General features: G+C 56.6%; 1 protein-coding gene across 1 annotated transcript in view; it reads left to right on the top strand.

Annotated features, from left to right (window-relative positions):
• The window catches only part of gtpbp2b (GTP binding protein 2b), a 74,435-nt gene that overhangs the window by 13,071 nt on the left and 41,238 nt on the right, over positions 1-20,126 (top strand). Inside the window, exon 2 of the mRNA XM_038798904.1 lies at positions 2,767-2,793. Coding sequence (XP_038654832.1) covers positions 2,767-2,793 — 27 coding nt within the window. The remainder of the gene's footprint in view (positions 1-2,766; positions 2,794-20,126) is intronic.

Raw genomic sequence — 20,126 nt, 5'->3', positions numbered from 1 at the left:
AGCGAAAGAGGCCATTCAGCCCATCGTGTTTGCACTGGCCATCTGACAAACCTGGCCTAGTTTCTCTCTGTGTGCAGTAGCTGTTACTGTCATCAGATGTATCTACCCCAGTCACAGACTGCTGACCATTTCCCCACCAATACTTCATGTCGTGGGAGTGCAAGCAGATGTTGTGTTGGCCGCCGAGCAGCTTAATCACGGAGCCGCAGGTCACGTACTGCTGATCGCTGGCCGCACCCTCCTCGCGCAGCCCCTCCTCGCGCAGCCCCTCCTCGCGCAGCCCCTCCTCGCGCAGCCCCTCCTCGCGCAGCCCCTCCTCGCGCAGCCCCTCCTCGCGCAGCCCCTCCTCGCGCTGCCCCTCCTCGCGCTGCCCCTCCTCGCGCAGCCCCTCCTCGCGCTGCCCCTCCTCGCGCTGCCCCTCCTCGCGCTGCCCCTCCTCGCGCAGCCCCTCCTCGCGCTGCCCCTCCTCGCGCTGCCCCTCCTCGCGCTGCCCCTCCTCGCGCAGCCCCTCCTCGCGCAGCCCCTCCTCGCGCAGCCCCTCCTCGCGCAGCCCCTCCTCGCGCAGCCCCTCCTCGCGCAGCCCCACCCTCTCGAACGCCGCAGCCGTTCGGCAGCTGGTTCGGCAGGAATTCTTCAAAGCCGGTTGTGGACATTGAGCATTTCTTCCTGCGATTGGGAGTGCCACGACTGATGGCTCTGTGACCCTCCGGACACCTGTCCATTAACCCACCTGCAGATCCCGATCCTGAGTTTGAAAAACTCTGCCTTCGACATTCCCTAACAAAGGAGGAACACTAATTCTCAATGTCCTTCATTTTTCACCTGTGTGACACCTGGAAAATGGGTGAAATGGACCATCCAATCCCCGGGCCGGGGTGGGGGGGCGCCTAATGTGCGACCACTCACTACATGGCCACCACAATTCAGACTAAACCTTCGAATTAGCAAAATGAGAATATTTGCATTTGTTTATTGTCACGTGTACCGAGGTACAGTGAAGCATGTTGTTCTGTGTCTGGACAGATCATCCCCATACATGAAAAAATATAGGACATACGATAAATACACAATGTAAATACATAGACACGGGCATCGGGTGAAGCATACAGGAGTGTAGTACTACTCAGTAGGTAAGATGTGTGAAGTTATCAGGTCAGTCCATAAGACCATCAATCCATTAGAGGGTTGGTTAGGAATCTGGTAACAGAGGGGAAGAAGCTGTTTTTGACTCTGTTCATGCGTGTTCTCAGACTTTTGTATCTCCTGCCCGGTCGGTGGAAGAAGGTGGAAGAGAGAATAACCCAGGTGGGAGGGGTCTTTGATTGTGCTGCCCACTTTCCCCAGGCAGCAGGAGGTGTAGATAGAGTCAATGGATAACAATAATAATCACTTATTGCCACATGTAGGCTTCAATGAAGTTACTGTGAAAAGCTCCTAGTCGCCACATTCCGGTGCCTGTTCAGGGAGGCTGGTATGGGAATTGCTCGCCTTGTTCTGCATTACAAGCCAGCTGTTTAGCCCACTGCTAAACCAGCCCCTGATATGGGGGTGGGAGGCAGGTTTGTGTGATGGACTGGGCTGTGTTCACGACTCTCTGCAGTTTCTTGTGGTTCTTTGCACCTCAGACGATTGTGATTGAGGGTAAGGTTTGTAGAGGACTGGAAAGCTTTAATGTTGAAAGCGATTATCAAGTTAATCCAAGATGTGAAGATGCCGGCGTTGGACTGGGGTGGGCACAGTAAGAAGTCTTACAACACCAGGTTAAAATCCAACAGGTTTGTTTCAAATCGCTACCTTTCAGAGCACTGCTCCTTCCTCAGGTGAGCAATGAAGGAGCTGTGCTCCGAAAGCTAGTGACTCCAAACAAAACTGTTGGACTTTACCCTGCTGTTGCAAATTAATCCAAGCAGCACCAGATTCAGAACTCGCTGATTAATATCAATGAGAGCATTGTCTTAACCTCCTCCAGCCACACCGCTAACCTCCCCCAGCCACACCGCTAACCTCCCCCAGCCCCTCCCCAGCCACACCGCTAACCTCCCCCAGCCACACCGCTAACCTCCCCAGCCCCTCCCCCAGCCACACCGCTAACCTCCCCCAGCCACACCGCTAACCTCCCCCAGCCCCTCCCCCAGCCACACCGCTAACCTCCCCCAGCCACGCCGCTAACCTCCCCAGCCCCTCCCCCAGCCACACCGCTAACCTCCCCCAGCCACACCGCTGTCTTAAGTTATCTGTACTATGGCCTCTTGAACCTCCCAACTATAATTACTGCCTAGGAGCCAAGTTCTGGAATTTCCTCTTCTTGATCTCTCTTCACCCATGAGATGCTCCCGAAAACATGCCTTAGTTTAAATTGTGTTTGGCCATGGTGCTTTGAAGCACGTTGGAACATTTTTACCACATTATGGATACTATAGAAATGTCGGTTGTTATCAGAACAATTTGAGTAAATGGAATACTGGGTTCTGAAGGTATTGGAATGATGAGTTTCTGGGGATGTGTACCCTGTCGCAATCAGGAGATAGCATTGACTTACGGCCCGAGTTGCCTCCTGTGCTGGGGTCTGTCTGTCCTCAACCTGAATGACCAATTATCAATTCAGCACAGACTGGAGATCGAAGCTGGGGGTCCCATCTCTGTCTCCCGAGCCTATTAGGGAGCTCTTGATGGGGGAGGTGTGGGAACTGGGAGTTTAACGAATGGTTCATCCAGACTCCAGGCCTGTGTATTATTGGAGTAACCCCTGTCTCTTTTTTATTTCAGGCTGAAGAGGGGAACATTGAATACAAGGTGAGCTCTCGGCACTGTTCCCACGTTTACTGATCTCTCTGACTTTGAGCAAAGCGCAAGATGTTTTGAAATGGATTCTGCATATTACCTAACCTTTAACAAGATGAATGGGAGTCCATAAGGACAGTTTAATTAAAATATAATCCCACCGAAGAATAGGCCTGACCCGAGGGGCTGAATGACCTACTTCTGTTCACCCTTTTTAAAATCTCCTTATCTGCCCCCAATGCTCCGTGTGTGCCAGAGGATAACTGAGCTCTGACTGTCAGCTCCCCACAACCCTGCCTCTCCCTCTGTCCATTCTTATAGTCACAGCGTCTGTCTCCCTGGGGGTGACTGTCTGCTGTCTATATCACCAGCCTGCTGGGACTGCTCACTGTGTCACTGTCTGATACCCAGCCTGCTGGGACTGCTCACTGTGTCACTGTCTGATACCCAGCCTGCTGGGACCGCTCACTGTGTCACTGTCTGATACCCAGCCTGCTGGGACTGCTCACTGTGTCACTGTCTGATACCCAGCCTGCTGGGACTGCTCACTGTGTCACTGTCTGATACCCAGCCTGCTGGGACCGCTCACTGTGTCACTGTCTGATACCCAGCCTGCTGGGACTGCTCACTGTGTCACTGTCTGATACCCAGCCTGCTGGGACCGCTCACTGTGTCACTGTCTGATACCCATCCTGCTGGGACTGCTCACTGTGTCACTGTCTGATACCCAGCCTGCTGGGATCGCTCACTGTGTCACTGTCTGATACCCAGCCTGCTGGGACTGCTCACTGTCACTGTCTGATACCCAGCCTGCTGGGACCGCTCACTGTGTCACTGTCTGATACCCAGCCTGCTGGGACCGCTCACTGTGTCACTGTCTGATACCCAGCCTGCTGGGACTGCTCACTGTGTCACTGTCTGATACCCATCCTGCTGGGACTGCTCACTGTGTCACTGTCTGATACCCAGCCTGCTGGGACCGCTCACTGTGTCACTGTCTGATACCCAGCCTGCTGGGACTGCTCACTGTGTCACTGTCTGATACCCAGCCTGCTGGGACTGCTCACTGTGTCACTGTCTGATACCCAGCCTGCTGGGACCGCTCACTGTGTCACTGTCTGATACCCATCCTGCTGGGACTGCTCACTGTGTCACTGTCTGATACCCAGCCTGCTGGGACTGCTCACTGTGTAACTGTCTGATACCCAGCCTGCTGGGAACGCTCACTGTGTCACTGTCTGATAACAAAGCCCATCCTGCTGGGACCGCTCACTGTGTCACTGTCTGATAACAAAGCCCAAACTGCTGGGACTGCTCACTGTGTCACTGTCTGATACCCAGCCTGCTGGGACCGCTCACTGTGTCACTGTCTGATACCCATCCTGCTGGGACTGCTCACTGTGTCACTGTCTGATACCCAGCCTGCTGGGAACGCTCACTGTGTCACTGTCTGATACCCAGCCTGCTGGGACTGCTCACTGTGTCACTGTCTGATACCCAGCCTGCTGGGACTACTCACTGTGTCACTGTCTGATACCCAGCCTGCTGGGACTGCTCACTGTGTCACTGTCTGATAACAAAGCCCATCCTGCTGGGACCGCTCACTGTGTCACTGTCTGATAACAAAGCCCAACCTGCTGGGACTGCTCACTGTGTCACTGTCTGATACCCAGCCTGCTGGGACCGCTCACTGTGTCACTGTCTGATACCCAGCCTGCTGGGACTGCTCACTGTGTCACTGTCTGATACCCAGCCTGCTGGGACCGCTCACTGTGTCACTGTCTGATACCCAGCCTGCTGGGACTGCTCACTGTGTCACTGTCTGATACCCAGCCTGCTGGGACTGCTCACTGTGTCACTGTCTGATACCCAGCCTGCTGGGACTGCTCACTGTGTCACTGTCTGATACCCAGCCTGCTGGGATCGCTCACTGTGTCACTGTCTGATACCCAGCCTGCTGGGACTGCTCACTGTGTCACTGTCTGATAACAAAGCCCATCCTGCTGGGACTGCTCACTGTGTCACTGTCTGATACCCATCCTGCTGGGACTGCTCACTGTGTCACTGTCTGATACCCAGCCTGCTGGGATCGCTCACTGTGTCACTGTCTGATACCCAGCCTGCTGGGACCGCTCACTGTGTCACTGTCTGATACCCAGCCTGCTGGGACTGCTCACTGTGTCACTGTCTGATAACAAAGCCCATCCTGCTGGGAACGCTCACTGTGTCACTGTCTGATAACAAAGCCCATCCTGCTGGGACCGCTCACTGTGTCACTGTCTGATACCCATCCTGCTGGGACTGCTCACTGTGTCACTGTCTGATACCCAGCCTGCTGGGACCGCTCACTGTGTCACTGTCTGATACCCAGCCTGCTGGGACTGCTCACTGTGTCACTGTCTGATACCCAGCCTGCTGGGACTGCTCACTGTGTCACTGTCTGATACCCAGCCTGCTGGGACTGCTCACTGTGTCACTGTCTGATACCCAGCCTGCTGGGACCGCTCACTGTGTCACTGTCTGATACCCATCCTGCTGGGACCGCTCACTGTGTCACTGTCTGATACCCAGCCTGCTGGGACTGCTCACTGTGTCACTGTCTGATACCCAGCCTGCTGGGACTGCTCACTGTGTCACTGTCTGATACCCAGCCTGCTGGGACTGCTCACTGTGTCACTGTCTGATACCCAGCCTGCTGGGACTGCTCACTGTGTCACTGTCTGATACCCAGCCTGCTGGGACCGCTCACTGTGTCACTGTCTGATACCCAGCCTGCTGGGACTGCTCACTGTGTCACTGTCTGATACCCAGCCTGCTGGGACCGCTCACTGTGTCACTGTCTGATACCCAGCCTGCTGGGACTGCTCACTGTGTCACTGTCTGATACCCAGCCTGCTGGGACTGCTCACTGTGTCACTGTCTGATACCCAGCCTGCTGGGACCGCTCACTGTGTCACTGTCTGATACCCAGCCTGCTGGGACTGCTCACTGTGTCACTGTCTGATACCCAGCCTGCTGGGACTGCTCACTGTGTCACTGTCTGATACCCAGCCTGCTGGGACCGCTCACTGTGTCACTGTCTGATACCCAGCCTGCTGGGACTGCTCACTGTGTCACTGTCTGATACCCAGCCTGCTGGGACCGCTCACTGTGTCACTGTCTGATACCCAGCCTGCTGGGACTGCTCACTGTGTCACTGTCTGATACCCAGCCTGCTGGGACCGCTCACTGTGTCACTGTCTGATACCCAGCCTGCTGGGAACGCTCACTGTGTCACAGTCTGATACCCAGCCTGCTGGGACTGCTCACTGTGTCACTGTCTGATACCCAGCCTGCTGGGACTGCTCACTGTGTCACTGTCTGATACCCAGCCTGCTGGGACTGCTCACTGTGTCACTGTCTGATACCCAGCCTGCTGGGACTGCTCACTGTGTCACTGTCTGATACCCAGCCTGCTGGGAACGCTCACTGTGTCACTGTCTGATACCCAGCCTGCTGGGACTGCTCACTGTGTCACTGTCTGATACCCAGCCTGCTGGGACTGCTCACTGTGTCACTGTCTGATACCCAGCCTGCTGGGACTGCTCACTGTGTCACTGTCTGATACCCAGCCTGCTGGGACTGCTCACTGTGTCACTGTCTGATAACCAGCCTGCTGGGACTGCTCACTGTGTCACTGTCTGATACCCAGCCTGCTGGGACTGCTCACTGTGTCACTGTCTGATACCCAGCCTGCTGGGACTGCTCACTGTGTCACTGTCTGATAACAAAGCCCATCCTGCTGGGACTGCTCACTGTGTCACTGTCTGATACCCATCCTGCTGGGACTGCTCACTGTGTCACTGTCTGATACCCAGCCTGCTGGGATCGCTCACTGTGTCACTGTCTGATACCCAGCCTGCTGGGACTGCTTACTGTGTCACTGTCTGATACCCAGCCTGCTGGGACTGCTCACTGTGTCACTGTCTGATACCCAGCCTGCTGGGATCGCTCACTGTGTCACTGTCTGATACCCAGCCTGCTGGGACTGCTCACTGTGTCACTGTCTGATAACAAAGCCCATCCTGCTGGGACTGCTCACTGTGTCACTGTCTGATACCCATCCTGCTGGGACTGCTCACTGTGTCACTGTCTGATACCCAGCCTGCTGGGATTGCTCACTGTGTCACTGTCTGATACCCAGCCTGCTGGGACTGCTCACTGTGTCACTGTCTGATACCCAGCCTGCTGGGACTGCTCACTGTGTCACTGTCTGATACCCAGCCTGCTGGGACCGCTCACTGTGTCACTGTCTGATACCCAGCCTGCTGGGACCGCTCACTGTGTCACTGTCTGATACCCAGCCTGCTGGGACTGCTCACTGTGTCACTGTCTGATACCCAGCCTGCTGGGACTGCTGACTGTGTCACTGTCTGATAACAAAGCCCATCCTGCTGGGACTGCTCACTGTGTCACTGTCTGATAACAAAGCCCATCCTGCTGGGAACGCTCACTGTGTCACTGTCTGATAACAAAGCCCATCCTGCTGGGAACGCTCACTGTGTCACTGTCTGATACCCAGCCTGCTGGGATCGCTCACTGTGTCACTGTCTGATACCCAGCCTGCTGGGACTGCTCACTGTGTCACTGTCTGATAACAAAGCCCATCCTGCTGGGACTGCTCACTGTGTCACTGTCTGATAACAAAGCCCATCCTGCTGGGACTGCTCACTGTGTCACTGTCTGATACCCATCCTGCTGGGACTGCTCACTGTGTCACTGTCTGATACCCAGCCTGCTGGGACCGCTCACTGTGTCACTGTCTGATACCCAGCCTGCTGGGACTGCTCACTGTGTCACTGTCTGATACCCAGCCTGCTGGGACTGCTCACTGTGTCACTGTCTGATACCCAGCCTGCTGGGACTGCTCACTGTGTCACTGTCTGATACCCAGCCTGCTGGGACCGCTCACTGTGTCACTGTCTGATACCCAGCCTGCTGGGACCGCTCACTGTGTCACTGTCTGATACCCAGCCTGCTGGGACCGCTCACTGTGTCACTGTCTGATACCCAGCCTGCTGGGACTGCTCACTGTGTCACTGTCTGATACCCAGCCTGCTGGGACTGCTCACTGTGTCACTGTCTGATACCCAGCCTGCTGGGACCGCTCACTGTGTCACTGTCTGATACCCAGCCTGCTGGGACTGCTCACTGTGTCACTGTCTGATACCCAGCCTGCTGGGACCGCTCACTGTGTCACTGTCTGATACCCAGCCTGCTGGGACTGCTCACTGTGTCACTGTCTGATACCCAGCCTGCTGGGACCGCTCACTGTGTCACTGTCTGATACCCAGCCTGCTGGGACTGCTCACTGTGTCACTGTCTGATACCCAGCCTGCTGGGACTGCTCACTGTGTCACTGTCTGATACCCAGCCTGCTGGGACTGCTCACTGTGTCACTGTCTGATACCCAGCCTGCTGGGATCGCTCACTGTGTCACTGTCTGATACCCAGCCTGCTGGGACCGCTCACTGTGTCACTGTCTGATACCCAGCCTGCTGGGACTGCTCACTGTGTCACTGTCTGATACCCAGCCTGCTGGGACTGCTCACTGTGTCACTGTCTGATACCCAGCCTGCTGGGACTGCTCACTGTGTCACTGTCTGATACCCAGCCTGCTGGGACTGCTCACTGTGTCACTGTCTGATACCCAGCCTGCTGGGACTGCTCACTGTGTCACTGTCTGATACCCAGCCTGCTGGGATCGCTCACTGTGTCACTGTCTGATACCCAGCCTGCTGGGACTGCTCACTGTGTCACTGTCTGATACCCAGCCTGCTGGGACTGCTCACTGTGTCACTGTCTGATACCCAGCCTGCTGGGACCGCTCACTGTGTCACTGTCTGATACCCAGCCTGCTGGGACCGCTCACTGTGTCACTGTCTGATACCCAGCCTGCTGGGACCGCTCACTGTGTCACTGTCTGATACCCAGCCTGCTGGGACTGCTCACTGTGTCACTGTCTGATACCCAGCCTGCTGGGACTGCTCACTGTGTCACTGTCTGATACCCAGCCTGCTGGGACTGCTCACTGTGTCACTGTCTGATACCCAGCCTGCTGGGACTGCTCACTGTGTCACTGTCTGATACCCAGCCTGCTGGGAACGCTCACTGTCACTGTCTGATAACAAAGCCCAGCCTGCTGGGACTGCTCACTGTGTCACTGTCTGATACCCAGCTTGCTGGGACCGCTCACTGTGTCGCTGTCTGATACCCAGCCTGCTGGGACCGCTCACTGTGTCACTGTCTGATACCCAGCCTGCTGGGACTGCTCACTGTGTCACTGTCTGATACGCAGCCTGCTGGGACTGCTCACTGTGTCACTGTCTGATACCCAGCCTGCTGGGACCGCTCACTGTGTCACTGTCTGATACCCAGCCTGCTGGGACCGCTCACTGTGTCACTGTCTGATACCCAGCCTGCTGGGACTGCTCACTGTGTCACTGTCTGATACCCAGCCTGCTGGGACTGCTCACTGTGTCACTGTCTGATACCCAGCCTGCTGGGACTGCTCACTGTGTCACTGTCTGATACCCAGCCTGCTGGGATCGCTCACTGTGTCACTGTCTGATACCCAGCCTGCTGGGACTGCTCACTGTGTCACTGTCTGATAACAAAGCCCATCCTGCTGGGACTGCTCACTGTGTCACTGTCTGATACCCATCCTGCTGGGACTGCTCACTGTGTCACTGTCTGATACCCAGCCTGCTGGGATCGCTCACTGTGTCACTGTCTGATACCCAGCCTGCTGGGACTGCTCACTGTGTCACTGTCTGATACCCAGCCTGCTGGGACTGCTCACTGTGTCACTGTCTGATACCCAGCCTGCTGGGACTGCTCACTGTGTCACTGTCTGATACCCAGCCTGCTGGGACTGCTCACTGTGTCACTGTCTGATACCCAGCCTGCTGGGACCGCTCACTGTGTCACTGTCTAATATCCAGCCTGCTGGGACTGCTCACTGTGTCACTGTCTGATACCCAGCCTGCTGGGACTGCTCACTGTGTCACTGTCTGATACCCAGCCTGCTGGGACTGCTCACTGTGTCACTGTCTGATACCCAGCCTGCTGGGACTGCTCACTGTGTCACTGTCTGATACCCAGCCTGCTGGGATCGCTCACTGTGTCACTGTCTGATACCCAGCCTGCTGGGACTGCTCACTGTGTCACTGTCTGATAACAAAGCCCATCCTGCTGGGACTGCTCACTGTGTCACTGTCTGATACCCATCCTGCTGGGACTGCTCACTGTGTCACTGTCTGATACCCAGCCTGCTGGGATCGCTCACTGTGTCACTGTCTGATACCCAGCCTGCTGGGACTGCTCACTGTGTCACTGTCTGATACCCAGCCTGCTGGGACTGCTCACTGTGTCACTGTCTGATACCCAGCCTGCTGGGACCGCTCACTGTGTCACTGTCTGATACCCAGCCTGCTGGGACCGCTCACTGTGTCACTGTCTGATACCCAGCCTGCTGGGACTGCTGACTGTGTCACTGTCTGATAACAAAGCCCATCCTGCTGGGACTGCTCACTGTGTCACTGTCTGATAACAAAGCCCATCCTGCTGGGAACGCTCACTGTGTCACTGTCTGATAACAAAGCCCATCCTGCTGGAACCGCTCACTGTGTCACTGTCTGATACCCAGCCTGCTGGGACCGCTCACTGTGTCACTGTCTGATACCCAGCCTGCTGGGACTGCTCACTGTGTCACTGTCTGATACCCAGCCTGCTGGGACTGCTCACTGTGTCACTGTCTGATACCCAGCCTGCTGGGACTGCTCACTGTGTCACTGTCTGATACCCAGCCTGCTGGGACCGCTCACTGTGTCACTGTCTGATACCCAGCCTGCTGGGACTGCTCACTGTGTCACTGTCTGATACCCAGCCTGCTGGGACCGCTCACTGTGTCACTGTCTGATACCCAGCCTGCTGGGACTGCTCACTGTGTCACTGTCTGATACCCAGCCTGCTGGGACTGCTCACTGTGTCACTGTCTGATACCCAGCCTGCTGGGACTGCTCACTGTGTCACTGTCTGATACCCAGCCTGCTGGGACTGCTCACTGTGTCACTGTCTGATACCCAGCCTGCTGGACCGCTCACTGTGTCACTGTCTGATACCCAGCCTGCTGGGACTGCTCACTGTGTCACTGTCTGATACCCAGCCTGCTGGGACTGCTCACTGTGTCACTGTCTGAAACCCAGCCTGCTGGGACTGCTCACTGTGTCACTGTCTGATACCCAGCCTGCTGGGACCGCTCATTGTGTCACTGTCTGATACCCAGCCTGCTGGGACCGCTCACTGTGTCACTGTCTGATACCCAGCCTGCTGGGACCGCTCACTGTGTCACTGTCTGATACCCAGCCTGCTGGGACTGCTCACTGTGTCACTGTCTGATACGCAGCCTGCTGGGACTGCTCACTGTGTCACTGTCTGATACCCAGCCTGCTGGGACTGCTCACTGTGTCACTGTCTGATACCCAGCCTGCTGGGACTGCTCACTGTGTCACTGTCTGATACCCAGCCTGCTGGGACCGCTCACTGTGTCACTGTCTGATACCCAGCCTGCTGGGACTGCTCACTGTGTCACTGTCTGATACCCAGCCTGCTGGGACCGCTCAGTGTGTCACTGTCTGATACCCAGCCTGCTGGGACTGTTCACTGTGTCACTGTCTGATACCCAGCCTGCTGGGACTGCTCACTGTGTCACTGTCTGATACCCAGCCTGCTGGGACTGCTCACTGTGTCACTGTCTGATACCCAGCCTGCTGGGACTGCTCACTGTGTCACTGTCTGATACCCAGCCTGCTGGGACTGCTCACTGTGTCACTGTCTGATACCCAGCCTGCTGGGACCGCTCACTGTGTCACTGTCTGATACCCAGCCTGCTGGGACTGCTCACTGTGTCACTGTCTGATACCCAGCCTGCTGGGACTGCTCACTGTGTCACTGTCTGATACCCAGCCTGCTGGGACCGCTCACTGTGTCACTGTCTGATACCCAGCCTGCTGGGACTGCTCACTGTGTCACTGTCTGATACCCAGCCTGCTGGGACCGCTCACTGTGTCACTGTCTGATACCCAGCCTGCTGGGACTGCTCACTGTGTCACTGTCTGATACCCAGCCTGCTGGGACCGCTCACTGTGTCACTGTCTGATACCCAGCCTGCTGGGAACGCTCACTGTGTCACTGTCTGATACCCAGCCTGCTGGGACTGCTCACTGTGTCACTGTCTGATACCCAGCCTGCTGGGACTGCTCACTGTGTCACTGTCTGATACCCAGCCTGCTGGGACTGCTCACTGTGTCACTGTCTGATACCCAGCCTGCTGGGACTGCTCACTGTGTCACTGTCTGATACCCAGCCTGCTGGGAACGCTCACTGTGTCACTGTCTGATACCCAGCCTGCTGGGACTGCTCACTGTGTCACTGTCTGATACCCAGCCTGCTGGGACTGCTCACTGTGTCACTGTCTGATACCCAGCCTGCTGGGACTGCTCACTGTGTCACTGTCTGATACCCAGCCTGCTGGGACTGCTCACTGTGTCACTGTCTGATACCCAGCCTGCTGGGACTGCTCACTGTGTCACTGTCTGATAACCAGCCTGCTGGGACTGCTCACTGTGTCACTGTCTGATACCCAGCCTGCTGGGACTGCTCACTGTGTCACTGTCTGATACCCAGCCTGCTGGGACTGCTCACTGTGTCACTGTCTGATAACAAAGCCCATCCTGCTGGGACTGCTCACTGTGTCACTGTCTGATACCCATCCTGCTGGGACTGCTCACTGTGTCACTGTCTGATACCCAGCCTGCTGGGATCGCTCACTGTGTCACTGTCTGATACCCAGCCTGCTGGGACTGCTTACTGTGTCACTGTCTGATACCCAGCCTGCTGGGACTGCTCACTGTGTCACTGTCTGATACCCAGCCTGCTGGGATCGCTCACTGTGTCACTGTATGATACCCAGCCTGCTGGGACTGCTCACTGTGTCACTGTCTGATAACAAAGCCCATCCTGCTGGGACTGCTCACTGTGTCACTGTCTGATACCCATCCTGCTGGGACTGCTCACTGTGTCACTGTCTGATACCCAGCCTGCTGGGATCGCTCACTGTGTCACTGTCTGATACCCAGCCTGCTGGGACTGCTCACTGTGTCACTGTCTGATACCCAGCCTGCTGGGACTGCTCACTGTGTCACTGTCTGATACCCAGCCTGCTGGGACCGCTCACTGTGTCACTGTCTGATACCCAGCCTGCTGGGACTGCTGACTGTGTCACTGTCTGATAACAAAGCCCATCCTGCTGGGACTGCTCACTGTGTCACTGTCTGATAACAAAGCCCATCCTGCTGGGAACGCTCACTGTGTCACTGTCTGATAACAAAGCCCATCCTGCTGGGAACGCTCACTGTGTCACTGTCTGATACCCAGCCTGCTGGGACTGCTCACTGTGTCACTGTCTGATACCCAGCCTGCTGGGACTGCTCACTGTGTCACTGTCTGATACCCAGCCTGCTGGGACTGCTCACTGTGTCACTTTCTGATACCCAGCCTGCTGGGACTGCTCACTGTGTCACTGTCTGATACCCAGCCTGCTGGGACCGCTCACTGTGTCACTGTCTGATACCCAGCCTGCTGGGACCGCTCACTGTGTCACTGTCTGATACCCAGCCTGCTGGGACCGCTCACTCTGTCACTGTCTGATACCCAGCCTGCTGGGACCGCTCACTGTGTCACTGTCTGATACCCAGCCTGCTGGGACTGCTCACTGTGTCACTGTCTGATACCCAGCCTGCTGGGACTGCTCACTGTGTCACTGTCTGATACCCAGCCTGCTGGGACCGCTCACTGTGTCACTGTCTGATACCCAGCCTGCTGGGACTGCTCACTGTGTCACTGTCTGATACCCAGCCTGCTGGGACTGCTCACTGTGTCACTGTCTGATACCCAGCCTGCTGGGACTGCTCACTGTGTCACTGTCTGATACCCAGCCTGCTGGGAACGCTCACTGTGTCACTGTCTGATACCCAGCCTGCTGGGACCGCTCACTGTGTCACTGTCTGATACCCAGCCTGCTGGGACTGCTCACTGTGTCACTGTCTGATACCCAGCCTGCTGGGACCGCTCACTGTGTCACTGTCTGATACCCAGCCTGCTGGGACTGCTCACTGTGTCACTGTCTGATACCCAGCCTGCTGGGACTGCTCACTGTGTCACTGTCTGATACCCAGCCTGCTGGGACCGCTCACTGTGTCACTGTCTGATACCCAGCCTGCTGGGACTGCTCACTGTGTCACTGTCTGATACCCAGCCTGCTGGGACCGCTCACTGTGTCACTGTCTGATACGCAGCCTGCTGGGACTGCTCACTGTGTCACTGTCTGAAACCCAGCCTGCTGGGACTGCTCACTGTGTCACTGTCTGATAACAAAGCCCATCCTGCTGGGACCGCTCACTGTGTCTCTGTCTGATACCCAGGCTGCTGGGACCGCTCACTGTGTCACTGTCTGATAACAAAGCCCATCCTGCTGGGACCGCTCACTGTGTCTCTGTCTGATACCCAGGCTGCTGGGACTGCTCACTGTGTCACTGTCTGATACCCAGCCTGCTGGGACCGCTCACTGTGTCACTGTCTGATACCCAGCCTGCTGGGACTGCTCACTGTGTCACTGTCTGATACCCAGCCTGCTGGGACTGCTCACTGTGTCACTGTCTGATACCCAGCCTGCTGGGACTGCTCACTGTGTCACTGTCTGATACCCAGCCTGCTGGGACCGCTCACTGTGTCACTGTCTGATACCCAGCCTGCTGGGACTGCTCACTGTGTCACTGTCTGATACCCAGCCTGCTGGGACTGCTCACTGTGTCACTGTCTGATACCCAGCCTGCTGGGACCGCTCACTGTGTCACTGTCTGATTCCCAGCCTGCTGGGACCGCTCACTGTGTCACTGTCTGATACCCAGCCTGCTGGGACCGCTCACTGTGTCACTGTCTGATACCCAGCCTGCTGGGACCGCTCACTGTGTCACTGTCTGATACCCAGCCTGCTGGGACCGCTCACTGTGTCACTGTCTGATACCCAGCCTGCTGGGACTGCTCACTGTGTCACTGTCTGATAACAAAGCCCATCCTGCTGGGACTGCTCACTGTGTCACTGTCTGATACCCATCCTGCTGGGACTGCTCACTGTGTCACTGTCTGATAACAAAGCCTGCTGGGACTGCTCACTGTGTCACTGTCTGATACCCAGCCTGCTGGGACTGCTCACTGTGTCACTGTCTGATACCCAGCCTGCTGGGACTGCTCACTGTGTCACTGTCTGATAACCAGCCTGCTGGGACTGCTGACTGTGTCACTGTCTGATACCCAGCCTGCTGGGACTGCTCACTGTGTCACTGTCTGATACCCAGCCTGCTGGGACTGCTCACTGTGTCACTGTCTGATACCCAGCCTGCTGGGATCGCTCACTGTGTCACTGTCTGATACCCAGCCTGCTGGGACTGCTCACTGTGTCACTGTCTGATAACAAAGCCCATCCTGCTGGGACTGCTCACTGTGTCACTGTCTGATACCCATCCTGCTGGGACTGCTCACTGTGTCACTGTCTGATACCCAGCCTGCTGGGATCGCTCACTGTGTCACTGTCTGATACCCAGCCTGCTGGGACTGCTTACTGTGTCACTGTCTGATACCCAGCCTGCTGGGACTGCTCACTGTGTCACTGTCTGGTACCCAGCCTGCTGGGATCGCTCACTGTGTCACTGTCTGATACCCAGCCTGCTGGGACTGCTCACTGTGTCACTGTCTGATAACAAAGCCCATCCTGCTGGGACTGCTCACTGTGTCACTGTCTGATAACAAAGCCCATCCTGCTGGGAACGCTCACTGTGTCACTGTCTGATAACAAAGCCCATCCTGCTGGGAACGCTCACTGTGTCACTGTCTGATACCCAGCCTGCTGGGACTGCTCACTGTGTCACTGTCTGATACCCAGCCTGCTGGGACTGCTCACTGTGTCACTGTCTGATACCCAGCCTGCTGGGACTGCTCACTGTGTCACTTTCTGATACCCAGCCTGCTGGGACTGCTCACTGTGTCACTGTCTGATACCCAGCCTGCTGGGACCGCTCACTGTGTCACTGTCTGATACCCAGCCTGCTGGGACCGCTCACTGTGTCACTGTCTGATACCCAGCCTGCTGGGACCGCTCACTCTGTCACTGTCTGATACCCAGCCTGCTGGGACCGCTCACTGTGTCACTGTCTGATACCCAGCCTGCTGGGACTGCTCACTGTGTCACTGTCTGATACCCAGCCTGCTGGGACTGCTCACTGTGTCACTGTCTGATACCCAGCCTGCTGGGACCGCTCACTGTGTCACTGTCTGATACCCAGCCTGCTGGGACTGCTCACTGTGTCACTGTCTGATACCCAGCCTGCTGGGACTGCTCACTGTGTCACTGTCTGATACCCAGCCTGCTGGGACTGCTCACTGTGTCACTGTCTGATACCCAGCCTGCTGGGAACGCTCACTGTGTCACTGTCTGATACCCAGCCTGCTGGGACCGCTCACTGTGTCACTGTCTGATACCCAGCCTGCTGGGACTGCTCACTGTGTCACTGTCTGATACCCAGCCTGCTGGGACCGCTCACTGTGTCACTGTCTGATACCCAGCCTGCTGGGACTGCTCACTGTGTCACTGTCTGATACCCAGCCTGCTGGGACTGCTCACTGTGTCACTGTCTGATACCCAGCCTGCTGGGACCGCTCACTGTGTCACTGTCTGATACCCAGCCTGCTGGGACTGCTCACTGTGTCACTGTCTGATACCCAGCCTGCTGGGACCGCTCACTGTGTCACTGTCTGATACGCAGCCTGCTGGGACTGCTCACTGTGTCACTGTCTGAAACCCAGCCTGCTGGGACTGCTCACTGTGTCACTGTCTGATAACAAAGCCCATCCTGCTGGGACCGCTCACTGTGTCTCTGTCTGATACCCAGGCTGCTGGGACCGCTCACTGTGTCACTGTCTGATAACAAAGCCCATCCTGCTGGGACCGCTCACTGTGTCTCTGTCTGATACCCAGGCTGCTGGGACTGCTCACTGTGTCACTGTCTGATACCCAGCCTGCTGGGACCGCTCACTGTGTCACTGTCTGATACCCAGCCTGCTGGGACTGCTCACTGTGTCACTGTCTGATACCCAGCCTGCTGGGACTGCTCACTGTGTCACTGTCTGATACCCAGCCTGCTGGGACTGCTCACTGTGTCACTGTCTGATACCCAGCCTGCTGGGACCGCTCACTGTGTCACTGTCTGATACCCAGCCTGCTGGGACTGCTCACTGTGTCACTGTCTGATACCCAGCCTGCTGGGACTGCTCACTGTGTCACTGTCTGATACCCAGCCTGCTGGGACCGCTCACTGTGTCACTGTCTGATTCCCAGCCTGCTGGGACCGCTCACTGTGTCACTGTCTGATACCCAGCCTGCTGGGACCGCTCACTGTGTCACTGTCTGATACCCAGCCTGCTGGGACCGCTCACTGTGTCACTGTCTGATACCCAGCCTGCTGGGACCGCTCACTGTGTCACTGTCTGATACCCAGCCTGCTGGGACTGCTCACTGTGTCACTGTCTGATAACAAAGCCCATCCTGCTGGGACTGCTCACTGTGTCACTGTCTGATACCCATCCTGCTGGGACTGCTCACTGTGTCACTGTCTGATAACAAAGCCTGCTGGGACTGCTCACTGTGTCACTGTCTGATACCCAGCCTGCTGGGACTGCTCACTGTGTCACTGTCTGATACCCAGCCTGCTGGGACTGCTCACTGTGTCACTGTCTGATAACCAGCCTGCTGGGACTGCTGACTGTGTCACTGTCTGATACCCAGCCTGCTGGGACTGCTCACTGTGTCACTGTCTGATACCCAGCCTGCTGGGACTGCTCACTGTGTCACTGTCTGATACCCAGCCTGCTGGGATCGCTCACTGTGTCACTGTCTGATACCCAGCCTGCTGGGACTGCTCACTGTGTCACTGTCTGATAACAAAGCCCATCCTGCTGGGACTGCTCACTGTGTCACTGTCTGATACCCATCCTGCTGGGACTGCTCACTGTGTCACTGTCTGATACCCAGCCTGCTGGGATCGCTCACTGTGTCACTGTCTGATACCCAGCCTGCTGGGACTGCTTACTGTGTCACTGTCTGATACCCAGCCTGCTGGGACTGCTCACTGTGTCACTGTCTGGTACCCAGCCTGCTGGGATCGCTCACTGTGTCACTGTCTGATACCCAGCCTGCTGGGACTGCTCACTGTGTCACTGTCTGATAACAAAGCCCATCCTGCTGGGACTGCTCACTGTGTCACTGTCTGATACCCATCCTGCTGGGACTGCTCACTGTGTCACTGTCTGATACCCAGCCTGCTGGGATCGCTCACTGTGTCACTGTCTGATACCCAGCCTGCTGGGACTGCTCACTGTGTCACTGTCTGATACCCAGCCTGCTGGGACTGCTCACTGTGTCACTGTCTGATACCCAGCCTGCTGGGACCGCTCACTGTGTCACTGTCTGATACCCAGCCTGCTGGGACTGCTCACTGTGTCACTGTCTGATACCCAGCCTGCTGGGACTGCTCACTGTGTCACTGTCTGATAACAAAGCCCATCCTGCTGGGACTGCTCACTGTGTCACTGTCTGATACCCATCCTGCTGGGACTGCTCACTGTGTCACTGTCTGATACCCAGCCTGCTGGGATCGCTCACTGTGTCACTGTCTGATACCCAGCCTGCTGGGACTGCTTACTGTGTCACTGTCTGATACCCAGCCTGCTGGGACTGCTCACTGTGTCACTGTCTGATACCCAGCCTGCTGGGATCGCTCACTGTGTCACTGTCTGATACCCAGCCTGCTGGGACTGCTCACTGTGTCACTGTCTGATAACAAAGCCCATCCTGCTGGGACTGCTCACTGTGTCACTGTCTGATACCCATCCTGCTGGGACTGCTCACTGTGTCACTGTCTGATACCCAGCCTGCTGGATCGCTCACTGTGTCACTGTCTGATACCCAGCCTGCTGGGACTGCTCACTGTGTCACTGTCTGATACCCAGCCTGCTGGGACTGCTCACTGTGTCACTGTCTGATACCCAGCCTGCTGGGACCGCTCACTGTGTCACTGTCTGATACCCAGCCTGCTGGGACTGCTGACTGTGTCACTGTCTGATAACAAAGCCCATCCTGCTGGGACTGCTCACTGTGTCACTGTCTGATAACAAAGCCCATCCTGCTGGGAACGCTCACTGTGTCACTGTCTGATAACAAAGCCCATCCTGCTGGGAACGCTCACTGTGTCACTGTCTGATACCCAGCCTGCTGGGATCGCTCACTGTGTCACTGTCTGATACCCAGCCTGCTGGGACCGCTCACTGTGTCACTGTCTGATACCCAGCCTGCTGGGACCGCTCACTGTGTCACTGTCTGATACCCAGCCTGCTGGGACTGCTCACTGTGTCACTGTCTGATACCCAGCCTGCTGGGACTGCTCACTGTGTCACTGTCTGATACCCAGCCTGCTGGGACTGCTCACTGTGTCACTGTCTGATACCCAGCCTGCTGGGACCGCTCACTGTGTCACTGTCTGATACCCAGCCTGCTGGGACCGCTCACTCTGTCACTGTCTGATACCCAGCCTGCTGGGACCGCTCACTGTGTCACTGTCTGATACCCAGCCTGCTGGGACTGCTCACTGTGTCACTGTCTGATACCCAGCCTGCTGGGACTGCTCACTGTGTCACTGTCTGATACCCAGCCTGCTGGGACTGCTCACTGTGTCACTGTCTGATACCCAGCCTGCTGGGACCGCTCACTGTGTCACTGTCTGATACCCAGCCTGCTGGGACTGCTCACTGTGTCACTGTCTGATAACAAAGCCCATCCTGCTGGGACCGCTCACTGTGTCACTGTCTGATACCCAGCCTGCTGGGACCGCTCACTGTGTCACTGTCTGATACCCAGCCTGCTGGGACTGCTCACTGTGTCACTGTCTGATACCCAGCCTGCTGGGACTGCTCACTGTGTCACTGTCTGATACCCAGCCTGCTGGGACCGCTCACTGTGTCACTGTCTGATACCCAGCCTGCTGGGACTGCTCACTGTGTCACTGTCTGATACCCAGCCTGCTGGGACTGCTCACTGTGTCACTGTCTGAAACCCAGCCTGCTGGGACTGCTCACTGTGTCACTGTCTGATAACAAAGCCCATCCTGCTGGGACCGCTCACTGTGTCTCTGTCTGAT

Source organism: Scyliorhinus canicula, chromosome 6 (assembly GCF_902713615.1).
Source record: "Scyliorhinus canicula chromosome 6, sScyCan1.1, whole genome shotgun sequence".
Taxonomy (NCBI): Eukaryota; Metazoa; Chordata; class Chondrichthyes; order Carcharhiniformes; family Scyliorhinidae; genus Scyliorhinus; species Scyliorhinus canicula.
This window is presented reverse-complemented; position numbering and strand designations above follow the sequence as displayed.